We start from the raw sequence: 20,385 nt of genomic DNA, 5'->3' as shown, positions 1-20,385 counted from the left end.
GGATGCATTTATTGGTAACTGATAGGGCTGTTAGTTAGGTCTTATAATTTAATGCAAAATCCATCACTTGCTATTTGTTGAGTTGCCAAGTGGGATTCAGTTTATGTAAACCCTTTCTGATTTATGGTTTCATTAGAGCAGAATCATTGATTATTCCACGGAAATTCAAGAAGAATTTCATTGCTCTGACCCAGTTTACAACAGACCAGGTGTGACTGCTTCTGCAAGCATTTCTATGAATGCTTGTACTTATTTACCAGTGAAGATGCTGAGAGGTGTGACATCTCATTAAACAGTAGACTCATTCAAGGCTCCTGTTGCAAGCAGCCTGGCTTTTACTAAACCTGACTCAGCTTTGAGGGAAACGTGGGAGGCAGGAATAAGGCTTCAGAGATTAGACCATCGCCAGGGCCAATGTGTGACATTGAGGATTTTCTCCTTCCTCCTTCCTCCTTCCTTCTCAGCCAGGAAGCTACCAGCTCTTTCATTTGGCCACTGATGATGTTTATGGAAGGGTATACATGAGAGAGGGCCATTTATGCTCTTTAACAACTTACATTTTGACAGGAAACAGCGTGTCTTCAGAACAGACATGGTGGGAGGGACTTTCTGTGGGGAGTGGGTTGAGTTAAGTTGTTTAGGTAAATGGGTTCTCTAGGGTTTCTCCTATTCTACTCCTATCCCAGAATCCAGACACTGGAATGATGAAAGCATTCTTTTTGACTAAAGCCCTTTTCAGCACCACTTCCTTTCATTCCCTCCTCCTCCTCTGTTGGCTCATAGCACAGAGCATCCAGCCCATTTATTCACATGCTAGGGCTTGCTCTGAACACCCGACAATCAGAAAGTGAAAGGCATATATGTCTGGGCAGCAAGGTATTCTTTTTGTCATGGAAACATAAAATGTGTATGACGATTAACAAAAAATCAGCCGGGATGAGCTCAAAGGTCTATTGTCTCAGACTACGCTTTCCATGATTTTTACTCCATATCTCTTAATTCCAATTTATTTCCCAAGAGTATCTTTAGAAGTAACATTATAGTCTCTCACAATGTTGTGGGGAATATTTTTCCCCTTTGACTTCTATTTGTCTTTCACCTTTTCCTTCCTGTTCGTGTTTTCTGAGTGGAGGCTTGCAAGAGAAGGAGGGGGGTGGACGATTACTATTCTGAGAAGAATTGGAAAGCCCTATGCGCCTCCTCTAAGGCAAATTATTCAGTTCTTCCCCCCCTTCCTACTTTCCCCTCTCTAAAACAGAAAGTAATGAAAAGGTGAGAAACACTCAATTTCTATGTAAAGTAATTTTTATCCTGCATATGGAAAGGCTGTATCATTTGCTTTGTGGATTGAGATTGTGTCCTGACTGGCAGGCAGCGAGTGAGCAGAGAGGTGGGACTCGGATGACCTGAAATGCATGCTTGAGGGATGAGAACAGTGGTGTGATTTCCACCTTGTGGTTTCCTCCACCCTGATATTATTGGTTACAGAAAATGAAGTGGCTGTATCCTCTTTCAATACCTGCACCAAAGGCCCTTCAGTTAGCATATTTGTCATTTCACTCTTTCTTACTGTGAATGTCATTAGTCTGAGGGAAATCACTCCAAGAGAGTTACTCCTCGGAAGGCTAAGTCAAAACCTTTCTCATGCCTGCTCAGGGAATTGAAGTTTTCCAAGGTTTATTTATTTTCTTTCTTTCTTTTTTAAAAATTTCTTATTATTAATTTCAGGTGTACAAAACAATGCACTAGTTATCCTTTTCATCCCTCACTAAGTGACAACCCCCCTCCGCCCATCCAAGGTTTATTTTCATTCGGACTCTGAGGAGCCACCCTACACGAGGAGGCTTAGGTTAGGAATCTGAGAAAGCAGAGTGCTTTTTGCTTCCTGACCCCAACTGGCTGATTATATAATATCCAGAAATCTCTCCAACTTTTTTTTTTTAACATTTGTTTTAATGATCACATTTTATGAATTGATTCTTTAAATGTAGGAGACTAGGTAGATGAAGATATGTTCCTAACGTATATTTCTATTATTTTTATGTCCATGACTTTGAAATTATTTGCAGTACTAGCTGATATGCTCTATATTATCGCATGTGTGAAATAATGTTAAAACCCATTTTGCTGAGTTATAAGTTATTTCCTTGTTGGCTTGATTTTGAAGCTGATATTTTTGGTTTTTATTGAGCCACGCCCACTTTTAAAAATAGGATTACATACTTCACCACCCCCAATTAAAGAGGTGAAGACTATAGCTTTACATTGAATTTTTCTATTTTGGAGAATTAAACCTAAGACCTTAGAGTTAAGAATAGTAGGTTCTGACTGACTTATGGTGTTCATTGTTTCAACAGAACTGATATCCCAACTAGGGGCTCAAATACCTTGGGTTATGCCAAATGCTGTAACCAGTTCTCCTGTCCTTTAGAGAAAAATGAAGGTAATCAGCTGAACGGTTGGTTAAATCCACAGGGTTATTGGGTACAGCCAGGATGCCCCTAGGGAAAGAACTGCAGGACAGTTAGAGGGGAAGACATACCAGAAGAATTAAGGCGATGGACATTGGCATGGCTAGGCCACTTAGCAATTGCTGGGGTCCATGGCCTTATTCACCAGCAGCACCCCCCAGCACAGCCCTACTCACTGCTGCAGTTTCCTCTGACAACCTCAGGACAGTTTGTGCCAGCTGCATGAAATTTGTTTACCCTCATCATTACCTTGAGGTGATGGCTATATATAGCAGGAGCCTGTCTAGTTAAGTGTGAGGTCATGAGGTGGAGAAGGGGGGAGTGGGCACCAGTGTGACATCTATGCTACTGCCTGGGAAGAAGTAATAAAAGTGTGAATGGAACCCCAGCAGAAAACGATCACTCATGAATTGCTGGTGCTCTCAGTTAAAGGGGAATGAAAAAGCCAGCCATCTTGACCGTGCATCCTCAGGCTCGCTCCAGGAAAACACACCAAGCGTTTGGCCCATCCCAGAATTCTTGAAACACTCCTCAGGGTTTTATTTTCCACCTAATGGACTCTAATTATATCTTCAATGTCGCCAATGACTTGGGAGGGTTTTGCTGCATGTTTAAGACTTTCGGCGTTGGGAAAAAAGTTCTTTCTGACATCTGTTCCCAATGAGTTTATCTGTAAATTTAATTCATGCTCACTTGCCTTGTCATCTGGCCTGTATGGAAATTAGTTGAGATTTTTTTGTACTGTTTAAGATTTTATGCCCTTCAATTAAATCCTCCCCAAGAGTCATGGAGTCATATGATTTTTTTTTTCAAGTCTCCCTCATCATTTTAGGTGAATTTGTAATTGAAATGGTTTTAGAGAGAGGATTTCAGGGTATGTGAGATGAAAAGAGTCCAGAACAGAGGCTTAATGAGCATGGAAGCTCGTGCTGTATAGAGGAACTGACAGTTTGAAGGTGGGTTAAGTCCTGTGCGTATTGATAGATGGAATGTCATCAGAATCCCTGCAGTCCTGGGCTGTAGTGGGCACTAGAATGACGGGGTTGTACCTTTAACGGTTGAAGATGGTAACGGAGAGCACTTGAAGGAGTGTACAATTTCAGGGAGTCCATAAAGGCTGTGCTTCTTCAAGTGCCACAAGGAATTCGGGCCCAGGGAGCCTCTAGACAGAGGCACATTGGCCCAGAAAGAAGACCTGAATGAAGGCTAGTCTGCTTGGACAGGAAGTCTCCTAGTGCTGAATATTGTAGGAAAAAAACCAATTGCTTTGTAAGACAGAGTCTGTGAGTTCACAGCTCAGTCTCTAACAGGACCATCTTGATCCAGCCCTCTGTCCACAGGAACTAAAGGAAAGTTCTCCCCCTCAAAGGCCAAGGCTTCCATGGTGTGTTTGTTGGCTGTGGAGTCCATAAGGGTATACAGTTAGTTCTCAGAAAGGATCTTTGGGCCATATCCCTCCTAGCCAGTCCAGGGGTGGAGCTGTCTCCATACCAGAGAGGCACGTGGACTGGACTGGACTCACTATACCTTTGCTCCTTATTGGACTTTCAAGGTTGAGCAAGTACCAGTGATGTGAGAGGCACTGGCGTTCTAGGGTTTGAGTTAGGGTAGAGGATTCTGGAGTACACTTTCACATGGTCCAGGTGCATCATTTCAAAGGTAACCTGCCTGACCTACCAGGAGATACATGAGGGGCAGGAGATTGAGGACAAACAATGCTCTTTGTGGAGAAACCAAGTTCTGCCCAGAGGTAGTAGCCTGTTCGTTCTTTGCTCTGGAAGAAGTAACAGTAGTAAATCATAAAAATGTTTGTCCATCATTGGCTGTAGAAGCCAGAGAGGAAGCAGAATGGGTGGATGGTTTTGCTCTAATAACGAAGAGTACAGAGTGGGATTTGGTGGGTGGCAGTGTTGAGGGGCTTTCTATAATAGGTGGGGTTTATTATGTGCATATCAGGCCAATGGATCTAAAGACAGCAGATGGTTTTAAAGGTGTTATTGGTAACACTGGCAACAGAGCTCTAGATACTAGGCCACTAGCGGGAGTCCCAACTAGAGGAGGAAAAGTGTGACTCCATTGTTTGTATTTCTTCATTAACATCCTTGAACTTGTTATGGACACATTCTGTTCCATATGTTTGGAACTCCTATCCTTTGTCCTGCCAACCTCATTTATCCTTCAGATTTCTTTAATACCTTGTGTTAGAACCCTTCTCTGTGATATATTCCTGGAGCACACTGCCCCTCTCTATCCCAGTATCTCCTTGTAACCCAATACTCAGCATCAGTCATCCCTGCTAGAATGTAAGATGATTGAGGACATTTTTATTCTGTTCACTGCATTTTTTTTTATATCCCTATTGCCTAGCACAGTGCTTGGGCACATAGTAGGTGCTCAAATAAATATTTGTCAAATGAATGGTAACCCTGCTAGGAACTGAAATTAAGGGGGCGGTTCAAGTAAAACCTGGAACCTCATTTCAGCAGATTATGTGTCTTCCTCTGAGCACCTACTCACTTCAGCACTCTGGTATGAGTTCCAAATGGGTCTCACTCATATTGATATATCATCCATGGATGGTGTTCTGTTGTGTGATGACTTATTTTATTTTATTGGTTTTTTTTTTTCTGACTTTGACTCCTCAAGCAGCGGGTAATAATGAAATGTATCCTGGAGAGAGAAACAAGGTTTGTTTCTTTGGAACTATTCAAGGCATGTCACAGATTAGAAAATGATAGTGCTTGATGGAATACTCATTTCTTTAGGCTAGGGACAGCATTCTCTCAATGTTCCTTGATGATTAAAATCACGGCTGGATAGTTGTGTAGGGTGGTAGAGAGAAACTGGGTATTGGAATCCTATTTGAGTTTATATTTCTCTTTCACCCACCACCTATTAGCTGTGTAACCACAGGGGAAGTAGTTAATATCTGTGACCCCTGATTTATTCATCTTTAAAATACTCTTTTAATTTTTAGTTTGGAGGACTGAGGATTTTAGTACTTAACTCAACAAATATTTATTGAGTGCCTATAATGTGTTAGGACACAAGGTGAACAAACTCACATGATCCTTTCTCTTGTAAAGGAGGGCAACTGACGGGGAGATAGACATTGAACAAATAAACACAGAAACACAAAAATAATTAGTAATTGTAATAACTTCTGGAAACAAGAAGAGTAAGGTGGTATGGGAAAGAATGATGGGCCATTCTTTAGACTTGGGAGACAAGGAAGCCTTCTCTAAATAGATTATATTTAAGCTGGGACTTGGAGGTTGAGTAGAAATTATTCTTGCAGGGATGTGTAATAATATTCTGAGTTGGTGGAGCAAGCTTGCAAAGACCCTGAATCAGAAAGAGACTGGATTATTTAGAGAAATTTAAAGAAAGTCTGATAATGTTTGGAGGGAAATGATGGAGAGAGAGCGGGAGCCTCGTTTGGTGTCTCAAGTTAAAGTTAAGGATTTTGTATTTTTCTTAAGTAAAACAGGAAGGAAGCCCTTGAAAGATTTTTAAGGGGCAGTGACATGATCCAGTCTATGTTTTAAAAGGATCTCTTTGTGTGGAAAATTAGAGACAGGCCAGAGGGGGAACAGGGAGGCAAATGAGGCAATTTTCATTTGAGAGATAATAGTTTGGAGTAGGATAGGTTATTGTTGTTACTGCCATGGAGAAGAGGAGAACAAGATAGATATAGTTATGAAAAAAAATTAACACAATGTGAGAAGGGCCCATGTTTGAGGAGTGAGGGTAAAGATGATTCCTAGTTTTCTGGTTTGTGTGGATAAAGGTGTCATAGATGGATATTGAGAGCCCAGGGAGTGTGGATTTGGGAAGTGATAATCAAGAGTTCAGTTTTGGCGGGGTGAGCTGTGAGATGCCTGTGAGGACATCTGAATGGAACGTCAAATGGCCTATTGGCTATAGTGATATAAACTATGTAAAGTGGGACATGCTTGACAGTCAGTGTTATTTCCTGTAGTCCTATAAGGAATTGAGAGCCTTTATTATTCCTCCTAGAGATGGATGGATGTTCTCAACTGGAGGCCAGAAATGTTGGAACATGAGCATTTTCCTAGACTCAATTTCTGCTAAGAACAGATTGGCAGAACCTGTAGGTGGGTCCTAAATGGACCTGTTTTAAAAATTTTACAGGACATAGAAGGATTGAGGTCCCTAGACGACATCAGAGAATAATCATTAGTCATTGTTTATGCTCTCAAGCATTTAAATCACAGTGGTCTTCACAAGATGAAGAGTCAAACCATGATCCTGCCACTTCCTGGCTGTGTTACCTTTAAGTCTCAGCCACATTTTCCTAATCCGTAAAGTGAGGATAATAGTAATCTGTATGGTTGTGAGGGTTTTGTGAGGTAAGGTATGTAACATGCTTAGCACTATGCCTAACATGTTGCAAGACATCAATAAATAGCAGCTTTTATAATTAAGGTGTTCTCTGTATTTAGGCCAGTGCTAGTTAACAGATTTCAGTGTGTACTTCTAATTATAGGAGAATAATTCTGGAGACCATGGAGTCATATATTAAAATTAGTCAAATAAAAGAACTTGAATATTGGGCAGTTTGTTTACTTGTGTGTGTATTCTACCATCTGGTCACAGCTTGTAATTCTGGAAAAAAAAAAAGAGGGGGAACAGGGTAAAGGGGGTCAAATATATGGTGATGGAAAGAGAACTGACTCTGGGCGGTGAGCACACAATGTGATATATATAGATGATGTATTATAGAAATGTACACTTGAAACCAATGTAATTTTACTAACCATTGTCACCCCAATAAATTTAATTAAAAAAAAGAAAGAGGGTGACTTTGGGGAGTCTCATACATCAGACTGTTGATAACTAGCTGAAGAAAAATCTACCAAGAGCTAGCTAGAGGACTTGAGAAAGGGACTATAGGTAGCAACCGAAGAGAAATATCCAGGAAGGGAAGGATCTGTACGTTACGTGTCATGCTACTCAGACACATCAGATAAAAAAGACAAAGCCTTTAGAAGGATTCTGAAATGTGGAGAATTAATGGAGGATTTATGACTTGGCCACCAACTCAGATGCTGAGATGGAGTTTTAAGAATGAAGATGACCAGCTGGGGTGATGAAAATATTCTAAAAACAATTGTGGCGATGACTGCACAACTGTGTAAATTTACTAAAAATCATTAAACTGTATCTTTATGATAGGTGAATTTTATGGTATGTAAATTGTACCTCAATAAAAATGCTTAAGGAAAGAAAAATGGCGACTAACAAATGTGTCACATTTGCCATCCAGTTGGTTAAGAGGGGACATTAATTGACTCTGTAGAGTCATTCATCTATTCATTTACTCATGAATTTATGCACCCATATTTCTTTCTGCCTGTCCATTTTGTCTATCTGTTTATAAGACATCCATCCATCCAGCTATCCTTTTGTGGGAAGCTATTGGTTGAGAGAAATGAATCTTATAGACCGTGACTTAAAGAAGTTGGGGAGATTAAAATTAGGATTTTTATTAAGAATATTTGGAATTACCTCGCAGAAATAATACCTACTTTGAGAATGAGAAGAAACCTAAATTGTATTCTGTTTCAATCTACACGTGCAAAAAGGAGATCTTCTTTTATCCTTTGAATTGTAAAACACTTAGGAATTTATTGCTTTTGAGAGGACAGTGGAATAACATGGTGATCGAGAACTCTGGCTTCAGTCAGACCTGGGTCCTGGCTCTCTGTACCTTCCACCTGTCGCTAACTTCTCTAAGCTTCAGTTGCACATCTGTAAAATAGGGATGATAATTCCAGTTTCATAGGGTTGTTAATAGAATTAAATGGGATAGTCATGTAAAACACATAGTCAAGTGCCTAGCATATAGTATGTGCTTACTAATTATTAATTATTGTTGTTACAGCTGTGTCAGATTATTTGAGGCTCTTCAAACTTACCCTTCTTCCTTAAGAGTTGGAGTCCCATTCTTCCCATTAGGATCCGTGCCTTGGCCCTTCCAAGTTTCTACCTAAGTTGAATCAAAGGTCAAGTTTTGCATCATCTAGAAATGTTTTCCTCTTCTCTGAAACACAGTGATCATGTGTACTGCTCACATCTCACTTAACATAGATTGCCTTGTATTTGCACTACCCCTGTATTTGGCTTATTTCCCCTTAGAGTTTGTAATTTCCTTGTGGGCAGAGAATATTTCTCAAGCATTTTTGCTTTGCCCCCAGAAGCTTGCATGGTGTTTCAGTCCATAGAGTAGGTGCCCCACGAATACTGAGTGAATCATTGTTCACTTGTGCAGAAAGGCAAGCAGGCACTGAAAAAATATTGCTTGAATGAAGGCCTAGATTAATTAAAAAAACACAGGTGTTCTGGCATATTAGTGAGGCCAAACCAAAGTGGATTTGACATTAAGGTTGGTTTGTCCCATGGCCCCTTCACTGTCCTTGAAGTACAATTCACCCAATTCTCTGCACTGCTAAGTGACATGGCACATGCTTGATAGAGAGACGCATTAGGAAATCAACAGTGTTGGAGGGGCTTTGTTCCAAAGTCCATCAAATGATCGTGGGAGTAAATGGCAGTTACAATTTCCTGGAAAGAGAAAAGATACAGACAAAGAATACATGTAATAATGGATGCACATATAACACTGAGTCAAGCTTCAGAATGAAAGAAAACATGACAACTTAATTTTTGACCAATTCTGACATGAGGGAAGTCCATTCACTTCCTTTAGCAAAAAAAGCTATGATCTGTAAAAATTATCCCTTTGGTGGCAAAACCATCAAGTTGTTTTAGTTGTAATGGTTATTATAAACTTTCCAAGCACTTGTGGAAGTGTTCTTGACTGATAGAGTTTTTAGATTTCCAACAAGTTCTTGCTGATTTTGGTTGGAGCAATTACCAGCTAATAGGTAGCGTGGCTGGATGTGATAATATGCTCACCTAAGCTTTGGACTCTCTCCCTAATGTTCCGAAGAGCAGTTACATCTTTCACTTTTTATCTCTAGGTTTTTCCATCTGAGAGGAGGATATATGTAGTGACAGGTACTTGGGACTTGGAATTTGCCAGACATTAATTTAGAACCCCCGGCATCTCCACGTTTAGCTAGATGATAATGAGTTTGAGTTTCTCTTTTCTTATCTTGAAATTGAGGATAATAGTGCTATCAAGTTATTTTGAACTTTAGTCATCATTGTTGACATTATCATTATCATAATCATTATTCTCATCATGGTGACTAACATTTATTGACCTCTTAGTATGTATCAAGAATTGTTCTAAGTGCTTTATCTGAATTAGCCCGTTTAACTCTTTCCACACACATTAATAAGATATATACTATTATGATCCCCATTTAAAACATCTAATATAATGCCAGGCATAGGTGCCTGAGTTTTCTTTTTATTATTTAATAATGGTTATTATCATCTTTTAGAATAAATGCAGCCTAAATATTGTTGGTTTAAAATTCTATTTCAAAGAAAAAAAGCTCTCTAATGTCATCACCAAAAGGAATTAAGCTTAGAGTTTATATAATTGAGTGATTTTTGTGTTTTTAAAGCCAGAAATTTTTTTACGTGATAAATGTGTCAAAAATATAAAAGTGGAGGTATTCTGTTTGACTCAGTGGTGGGGACTTGAATCCTATCTGACAACTCATCTGTGCCTAAGACTTTGAGGAACAGTTTGAAAATCACAAATGTCATCCATTTCCAGTATACAGATGCTGCCAAAAACATATATACACATTTTAAGGAAAAAACTGTATTAAAATTGCAATACTCAATATATACAATACCGAAAGCTGAATACTAGTCACGTTTGACTTCTACAATTACAAGAGATGCTCAAAGTGGTTACCATCAGCATAATTTTAGTACAGTTTTTTTCCTTTCTTAAAATGTGTATACATTTTGTTGGCATCCTCTTTATATACCTAGATAGGCAAACTGATTTATTGCATGTTAGCTGCAGACCCTGCATTAGAAATTAGACCCCCTGACTCCAAGATCCATTGTTTTGTGTGAGACCACCTATGTGATATAGCAGTGTAATTATTATTCACTAAAATATACTGATTTAAAGATGATAAAGCACCTTTACATACTTTATCATATTTAAACTTCACAACTTTTGTGGTAGGTATAAACTATTCACCTAAAAATGATGCATACTATATAAATTTTTTTTTGAAAATTTGGAGGAGCTTGTACTAGAGTAAGGGGGGAAAAAAATCAGAGACCAAAATATATTGAAAAAGTGTGATTCTATTGAGATAAATAAACACACTGGAGTTGGCATTTGCCCCGAGGGCAATTTGTAGTCCCTGGTGGTAGAACCTAGGTTCTAATGGATACTATGTAAGTAGATAGAAGACAAAGCCTGGGGCTGTTGTGAGATGCATTAATCAAGAACCTTGAAGGGTAAATCCTCAGCGGATGATTAGGAAAAATGCAGTTTGGTGAAGGAGACTTGTGTGTTAATCCTAACTCTAGGGCACAGAGGAGAAAAGTTTGCATTCCTGGAAGCTTAGTGCCTGAATTTATTCTACTTTTGTGGCTCAGTCCTCATGCCTCAAGGCAAATAAATCAAATGACAGTCTGTAGTATAATGGATAAATTGTGGAATATTCATACTATGAAATATTATGCAGCATTGACAAATGAACTATGGCTATAGGCATTAACAGGGATGAGTAGAAAAATACATCATAGAAGTATTTTTTTCACATGAAGTTCAAAATGGAGAAAACTAAATGATATTTAGAAATAAGTGCAATATATGGTGAAACAATAAAAATATGCAAGGGAGCAATTAACACAAAATTCAGGATAGCTAGCTCTGATGCTGGGAGGGCGATTCACTGGGGTGGTATAATCAAAGGGTGCTGATAATATTCTGGTTGTAGTCATTTTATTTTATATATTCATATGCATTCATTTTACTTATTTTCTCTGTGTCATAAATTTTGCAATAAAGCAATGATAAAAGGACTAGTTGTGTAAGAAGGTGGTAGGAAGAGGATTCAGGATCAATATGGATAAAAGCTTTCAGGAAGGGACAACTTGAGCAAGTTTATGTATCAGGGGGAAAAAGGCTGAATCACAGGACCATCCAAAGTCTCCTATTCCCACTCTCCCACTCCTTTGCCAGCTCACTCTTTCGTTTTGCTAAGGTATGTTTTCATGCATGGTTACATATAATAAAAGTGTTTCATACTTTATTATTGGAAGTCTTTTATTCTCTTCTTTCCTGATGTAAAATTTTACTTGCTTATACTAGGTCATAACTTCTGTGCAGAAGGACCTAAATGTGGTGAAAACTCAGAGTGCAAAAACTGGAATACAAAAGCTACTTGTGAGTGCAAGAATGGTTACATCTCCATTCAGGGAGACTCCGCCTACTGTGAAGGTAAGTGAGCTATTTAATGAAGTCACTGTGAGAGCTGTGTTCCTGGTAGCTATGGCTGAAGATTGAAAGCCATCACTTGGCTCTGGTCCTAGGGGACCTTACAAGAAATTATTATATCAGTTTCCTAGTGTACTCTATTCTCCTGATTTATCCAGGCTGCTTAGTAGCATGTGAAAACAAGACCTTTCAAGATAGTTACGAAACACAGCAAAGTAAAAAAAGCAATAGGCCCATATCAGATTCCACACACTGATGCCACTGTCTGTAGCAATCTCCAGCAAAACCATAAACACACCATTTTCTGTTGTTTTATTTGAGTAGATTGTCATCTTCAAGTTCAATTAAACATTTTGTGGTGGATCCTCCTTTTGAATGACGCTTTGATACTAGTTTATACCCAATTGCTGTCTTCTTCACCTGCCAAGATCAGAATATTTTTTCAGTTGTTTCTCAGTGACTGATTCATGGGTTGCAAATTCCCAAACTCAACTAAAAGTCATAGTGACAAAGGGACTCATCATAACTTTGGCACATGGACTGATGCCATTATAATGGGTTGAACCCCCTATTTCCACTCTAGTGAGCGGAACAACTCCTGTGTCTTATGGGAACCTCTCCTTCTAAGCTCGGCACTCCACCCTGCTGTGGCGAGCACTACACACCTCTGCTCCTTTAGCATACCAGAGGAGCAGGGATTAGGTCCGATGCTGGTCCTTGGGCATAGCACCGTAATAGCTGAGCTCGTCCATTCTCAGGCGCTCACTGACTCCTTCCCATCAGTTTAGAGAAGTTCTAGTAGGCAAAAGGATGGCTAGCTTGTTCCTGGCTGGATGCAGTCATTGCTGTCATCTTCTCCAACAATGGATTGAACCTTGGCGATCTGTTCATCCAGTAGGTGTCTTGCGTGCAATGAATGCTGCAAAATCTTGGTCATTCTCCTCCAGTTAGTTTGGTTCTCAAGTGGGTCAGGTGTTCTCAAGGTAAAGACAATTGATGACAATAATGGTAAATTCCTTTGCATTGTGCTGTTTTATGTGGCTGACTTTTGCCTAATGTTTCGGCTTCAACTAAAGACTTCTTCAGTTGTTAAGGAAATGTATCTCATCACTACTCTGGCTCAGTATCTGTTAGATAGCCTCTGTTTTTCATTTTTTCTGGAAGACCCTTCATTACTATTTTGGTTCTCATTAGCAACATAGTCTAAGCAGTGAGTTGTTTTCTATCCTTGTCACTTTTTCTTTTCTTTTGCTGACCTTTATAGATTTGAACTTGATTAGGGGAGACATGCTACTTGAGAGGATGAATTTGCCCCTTTGGTTGTGAACCTTTCATTACCCTTTAATAGCATATCACTTATTTTCAGTTTTGGAGACAAGGACTATTAATTTTAATACTTCATAGTAATATTTATTTTAAAAATATCTTCATGCTATTTTCTATTTTTTCATCAGAAAAATTAATGTAATTTAAAAAATCTGAACATTCTCTCCTTTCATCATGGAAAACTCCTACAAGCCAGTAATTGTATAAAAAAATTTTACTTTCTTACCTTCTACTATATGTGGGGAAAGACTATGAGCAATGATAAGAATGATAGAAAGAGCCTCAAAATAATTTCAGTCCTAATTTTACCACTGGCAGACTTTTAGTTGTCCATTTGGGACCAGTACACCCACAATTCCTGGCTCCCCTTAGCTACCGAGACCCTGCAGAATCTGGGAGAAAATTGCTGGTGCAAATGCTCCTTGGGTCCCTTTGATTCTCTCCTCATTGATGCCATTTTTTGATTACATAAAATCAACTCCACGAGGAGCCATTTGTGATATTAAACCTGCCCTTTGTGTGTGAGGCCTTATTTTAGTCATTATGTTGAGCAATTGTAGGTATGAATTACTGTTTTCTTGGACATACTTATTCTCAGCTCAGTGTATGTTCCTGGCTTTATTCATGGAGAGAAGGATAGCCCCTCAGAAGAAATGCCTAAGTATTATGATGTAAGAGTGGAACTCGGGGATTAAAGGAGGGATCAAATGCCGGATGGGATGCACTGAGCAAGTTGAGTGAATATCAACATTGGGAGTTCTTCTCTCTTTCCATTCTGACATCTTCAGCACATTGGACTTGGGGCTTATGTTTCTGTCATTGCGTTATGGCTGCTGTAGCCCCAAGCATGGTCTTCTCACACCAGTGTCCCAAGCAAGGAAGAAAAGAAGGGGCAGGGGTTAAAAACCTTCCTGTGTAAGGTTCTGCCTATTTATGTTTACAGACAGTCCTTCCCAGAAAGTCCCCTATAATTGCCCCTCCGTCCATGCAGAAGACCTCTGCTCTTTTATATTTTAAACCTGGGTTATATCCTTCCCACCCCCTGTTTGAGAAATGATACAAGCATTTGAGAAAAGTGAGTGAGATGACTGTCATTGGTTTGGGCTAACCATGTTCAACCCCTAGAGCTGGAGCAGGGGGTTTCCCTTCCCTGAGACCAAATGATCTTTGTTCTTTACCTGAACTGATTAGGGTTGTGGCAACAGGAAGAGTGTAGAAGTGGTTTGGGTGGGCAAAAAGCTATATCGAATGCATTCTTGTATGGTTAAATTTAGTTTATGGCCATTCCCTCAGCCCTCTGGGGTGGTCTGATAGACCAGAGGTCACCAAGCGCTCTCCTGGATACCAGAGACTCTCAGAGGGCTGAGTTCATTGTCTCACCTTCACCCTAGCTGAGAGAGTAGCTACTTACGAACTGCTCCAGGCAAGTTATTTTTTACTCTGAATAAATGGAGTAAAAATGACCCATATGGCATAAACCACACGAACAAGGCTGGTTTGCAAATTAAAACAAAATATTACACACATTGTCCAGGCTATCTTTAAAAGCCTATTCAGGCTCTCAGTGGAAAAAAAAAGCGTGAAAGGCTTTCAATTTTCCTAAGTTTACCTAGGGTAGTAGCAGAGATAGGATGTATTAAGGCCTCCTGCTTTGTAGAAATTCTAGTAGAAACTACCACAGAGAAGATATCGAAACCCCTAGCCAATCAATAGAAGATAATAAGATCCTTTGTCAGCTATGATACAATCCACAGGAGGCCGTTTGATTTTGCCTGGTCCGACTTAAGCAGGAATGTCCCCCATTTTGAAAACTGCTTTAGTTGGATTTTGGTGTTTTATGAATCTGGAATGTTGAAGCTTTTCCCCTTCCTGACGACATTTTCAATGGGTTGGTCTTAAGTAGTTTCTGATACGTTAGCTTAAAGTACAGGTAGTGTCTGAGGAAAGTATAGCAGTTGGGGTCTACTCATGATCTTACTTTTTGAATGTGGAATCTACATAAATAGAGTCTCATAAACATTCTCTTTCTGTAGTAATAAGTTATTTAGAAGAATGAACACTGTGATGTCATGTATATCATGCAATCTACCAGGCATGGAAAGTGCTATAATTAGCATTAAATGATAACACCTTTCTACTTACAGAGTGCTCTGAAGTTTTCAAACTCCTTTTATATATAGTGGTGTGTTCCTTGAATCTTAAATAAATTTATGAGGAAAGTGGTAACATTGGCTACGTTAATTCCATTTTACAAATGTGGACACTAAGACTTAGAGAAATGAAGTAAAGATAATACTCATCTGATTTCTACTTTAGTGCTTTATGCCCTGACTCATGCTATGCCCTACCTCCTCATCCCCGACCCTGTTCCGGTGTTGTATTGTCCTCCTGATCCAATGAAATATGAGTGGGTGTGAACTGTACCATTTCAGAGTAGCTCTAAGAGCTATGACAGGGTTCCACCTCATTCTTTTTTCTGATACAAAACCGGCAATGTTCCAGAGCAGGGGTTCCAGAAGGAAGATGATGTGGAGCAGTGTGATAACTGACCGGTGATGGACATGTGGCATGAGTGAGAAATCATGTGTAAATCGCCGAAGGTTTGGAGCAGAGATGATATATTACCTTCATGTAAATTAGCCTAAGCCTTTTGGTATACCTGCCTGAATTAATTGATCCAGATCTTGTGGCTTCAGAAAAATACCTTCTGCTTAGTGCCCAGGACTGAAAGTAGTTTTTATAGAGCAAGCATTTTGAGCTACTAGAAACAGTACAAATTGTATGGATTATTAATAGTCTGCTGTGGCCCTGGTGCCAGGCAGTAGATTTTTTTGCTGACCACAGGTGGCCAATTAGTGCTTTCTTATGGCCAGTTCCAATATTGGAAACTGGATTTCCCAATTAAGATGATAATGAGACAGTGCACGTCAAGAACTTAGCAAATTGTCTGGTAGTCACTACACATTTAATGAATCACAGCAGTTATCATCATCATCGTCATCATCATTATCATCAATTTATATCATTAATGTTTTATATAAGGATCTTTCTTGAAATTGGAAGAATGTGTACTCATTGAGGCCAGCACTTTGAGAAAGTGGGTTTCCCACATCTGCATCTTTTGGGAGAATTGGCAAGTAGTGGGGAAAATTGTCCTTAGATGGAAGGACCAGGTTTTATCCATCTTGACACGAACATATAGTTGTCAGTGGGGCACCATGCATAATAATTTATAAGGATGAAGTCATTCTTTCTACGGAAAAACACGAGTGAAGCTATATTTAAGGAGCTGTGTTGTGGAACAAATCACCTGTATTGGTATGGATTTAATAATTTCATGTAACAAAACTGCCGAAATGTCTGAGATACAGCAACTGACTAGCAAGGTGATTTCTCATTTCTTTCACAAGTCTGGAGGTGATGACAAAGGGTCTGACACTTTGAGCATTAAGAGACTGGGACAGTGGCAGAAAGGTTAGCATTCAAACAGAAAGCAGATGCAGAATAGCTAAGGGGTAGATATTTATTGGATGCAAAGTCTAGCATGAGTGTACTTCCATGGAAACAAGACCCTGTGAATTCCTGATTAAGAGAATGCATGGGAAATAGCTAGTATGCTTAATTACACTTAATCATCCAAGGATTAATCAGGTAGCTCTTGTTGTTTTGAATTTTTACAAAATGCGTGAACCTCATGATCCACTTAGCCCAATTTATGCACAAATCTGGGCTTCAGTCTCCTGAAGTCCGGCTTTGGACAGAATAAAAGATCAAAAGCCTATTTTAATTATTCATATTAGTAAAACCTTAACTGTGAGCTCCTGCTCCCATTTATGCCCAGGGATTCAGAATGCTTCAGATGAGAATACCTCGTGGTATCAGTTTTTTTTTGTTGTTTTTAGTTTTTAATTACTGAGGCTGCATGGCTGTGGGAGAGAACTTCTGGTACCCAGGTATCTGTCAACCCCGCTCCCTGCCAGCCCCTGCTTTCCAAGACAGAAATCTCTAGCCTTTGCTTTGTTTATTATAACTCGCATGTCATCTCTCTCCCAGCAACAGATATAGATGAGCTTTCTTTTTGGGCCTGGCTTTTCTCTGAGTCTGCTTTTTTATTTCCAGTACTACTTTGCAAAAGCATCTACCCAGTCCATGTAATGCTGAAATGCTACCTGCTCATGTAAACTGTACTGTTGTTATATGCTACAGATTGACTTTCTTCACCAGATAGCAAGAGAAATTGTAGTTCTCCCTTAACTTTGACAAGAAGAGGATCATTTTTAAAGATTGTTTTAGATACTCAATATCAAACAAGCCAAATGATCCTATTAAATGAGCAGAGGTCTGAATAGAAATTTTCCCACAGAAGATAGACAGATGGCCAACAGGCACGTGAAAAGATGCTCAGTATCGCAAATTGTCAGGGAAATGCAGACCAAAACCACAATGAGATATCATCTCATATCTATTAGAATGGCTTTTATCAAAAGGACAAGAAATAACAAGTGTTGGCAAGGTTTTGGAGAAAAGGGAACCCCTGTGCACTGTTGGTGGGAATGTAAATTGGTGCAGCCACTATGGAAAACAGTATGGATGTCACTCAAAAAATTAAAAATAGTAATACCATATGACTCAGAAATTCCACTTCTGGGTATTTATCCAAAGAAAATGAAAACACTAATTAGAAAAGATATATGCAAATCCTATATTGCAGCATTATTTACAATAGCCAAGATAGGAAAGCAACCTAAATGTCCATCAATGGATGAATGGATAAAGAAGATGTGGTGTATACATACAATGGAATATTACTATTCAGTCATAAAAATTGAAATCTTGCCATCTGCAACAACATGGATAGACCATGAAGGCATTATGTGAAGTGAAATAAGTCAGGGAGAGACAAATGCTGTACAATCTTATATGTGGAATCTAAAACACAAAACAAAACCAAGCTCATAAGACAAGAACAGATTTGTGGTTGTGGGGTGGGGGTGGGGGGTTAAATGGATAAGGGGGTCAAAATGTATAAACTTTCAGTTTTAAAATAAGTGATGGAGATGTAATGTACAGCATGGTTACTATAGTTATTAGCACTGTACTGCATATTTGAAAGTTGCTAGGAGAATAGATCTTAAATGTCATCACAAGAAAATCAAATTTTGTAAGTATGTATGGTGATGGATGTTGACTATCCTTATTGTGGTTATCAGTTCGCAGTGTATACACATATTGAATCGTTATGTCATACACCTGAAACTAATATAGTGTTCTATCTCAATTGTATCTCAAAATTTTTTAAAAAATTTGTTTTGGTCAGCTGCTTATAGAAAATAACACATTCTCTGGGGTTTAACACAATAGAAGCTTTTGTTTTCCATTATATAGACTTCCAGGTGAATGTTCCTGGTTAGCAGGTGGCTTTGCTCAAAGCTGTGATGCAGGGACCTAGGCTCCTTTTCTCTTTGACTCTGCCATGTGCAATATATGGCTTCCAAGGTTGCCATAGAAGGTGATGTATGGGAGGTTTTCATGAGCCATGGCTGACCATATTGCACGGCCAGAACTTAGTCACTGGCCAGACCTAACTACAAGAGAAGCTGGTAAAGTTGTCCAGCTCTGTGCCCAGGAGGAAAAAGAATCTATTTTGGTGAATGGTTCTCCAGTCTTGACACAGTTAGGAAATGAAAAACATGTCCCCCATGAATTTTAGGCTTTTTGCTTTTTATGTCCTGTGTCCTATCAAACGGTCCTTTGGCTTCAGCTGATTGTATTAAAACTTGCTTACTTGGAAACTAGATAGGATTTAACTAAACTTTCTTGTTTGCATCATCTCTCAGCTGCCCTGTGGCTCCTACTGGATCGCCTCATCTGGATATGTTCTATCCCCTGTGTAACCCAATTTCCCTACGTAACCTCAGCTCCCTACGTAACCCCATCTCTTCTTCCAAACAAAATTCAGAGCCTGAATTTCATGTGCTTCGGTCCTGATTTTTACGCTAGGAGGAAAGCAATTCATGGAATAACCTTACATATATTTGTAAGTGATTGATATCCACATAATGTTCCCAGAGGTAAATGTGTTCTTTAAAGAGGATGCTTGTTCATTAAGAAAATCCCCAAACTGTTAAATTTCAAGTAGCATAGCAAAAGAAAGTAAAAAATTAAAGCAATGTGAATATGGAAAAGAGAGCTGTTAGGCAGTGGGTCTAAACAGATTGTCTCTGCCTAGAAGTTTTCTTTGGTAGTCAAGTATCGTCAAATATTCCTGTTTTCTAGCATTTTCCCTGGGTCATTTTTTTTTTGACAACTCCCAGGGCAGTGATATAGTGAAAGAATATTGAACTAAGTATAAGGAAATCTTGAGTAACCCTGGCTTTATCTCTTACCAGCCAGTGTCCTTGGAAAGTCACCAATTCTTGTATCTTGATTTTCTCATAGTCCAAGTAGGACGTTTAAACAAGGTTTAAGTAGTACCAGCTGGTTGCAATAGTTAAATAAGATATTGAATGTGAAAGCATTTTGTAAAGACTAAAGCCCCACAGCTCTGTAATGTAACATTATTTATGATTACAATTATATACATTATACATGAATAATTATCCATCTTTATATTAACAATAAATGTTGCCATCATTTGCATTGCTTGGACTAGAACTTGGTCTTCAGCTATTCAGGGTTGAGATACACACATACTCTGGTTATGTATCTGTCTGTGATGGTTAATTTCATGTGTCAACTCGACAGGGATGCCCAGAGAACTAGTAAAACATTGTTTTTGAGTGTGTCTATGTGGGTGTTTCTGGAAAACATTAACATTTGATTCAGTAGACTGAGCAAAGACCCATCCTCACCAATGAAGATGGGTATCATTTAATCTGTTAATGGTCTGAAAAGAACAAAACAGCAAAGGAAGGGCAAACTCTTTCTTTTCTTGACTTGGGATGTCTCTTATTCTGCCCTGGGACATTGGAGTTCTGGTTCTCGGGCCTTCAGACTCTGGGACTTATACCAGCAGCCTGCTGGTTCTTAGGCTGTTGGACTCCCTGTGCTACACCACCTGGTTCTCCAGCTTATAGATGGCAGATGGTGGGACATCACACCTCCTTAATGGTGTGAGTCAATACCTATAATAAGTCTCTCTCTCTCTCTCTCTCTCTCTCTCTCTCTCTCTCTCTCTCT

At 39.2% G+C, this 20,385-nt stretch overlaps 1 protein-coding gene across 2 annotated transcripts in view; it reads left to right on the top strand.

Moving 5' to 3' along the window:
- NELL1 (neural EGFL like 1) overlaps nt 1–20,385 on the top strand; it is an 835,074-nt gene that overhangs the window by 220,256 nt on the left and 594,433 nt on the right. For both annotated transcript variants that reach the window (XM_019651350.1, XM_019651349.1), the window contains exon 12: nt 11,755–11,883. In XM_019651350.1, coding sequence (XP_019506895.1) covers nt 11,755–11,883 — 129 coding nt within the window. The remainder of the gene's footprint in view (nt 1–11,754; nt 11,884–20,385) is intronic.

This window comes from Hipposideros armiger, unplaced genomic scaffold (genome assembly GCF_001890085.2).
Source record: "Hipposideros armiger isolate ML-2016 unplaced genomic scaffold, ASM189008v1 scaffold_159, whole genome shotgun sequence".
Classification (NCBI taxonomy): Eukaryota; Metazoa; Chordata; class Mammalia; order Chiroptera; family Hipposideridae; genus Hipposideros; species Hipposideros armiger.
This window is presented reverse-complemented; position numbering and strand designations above follow the sequence as displayed.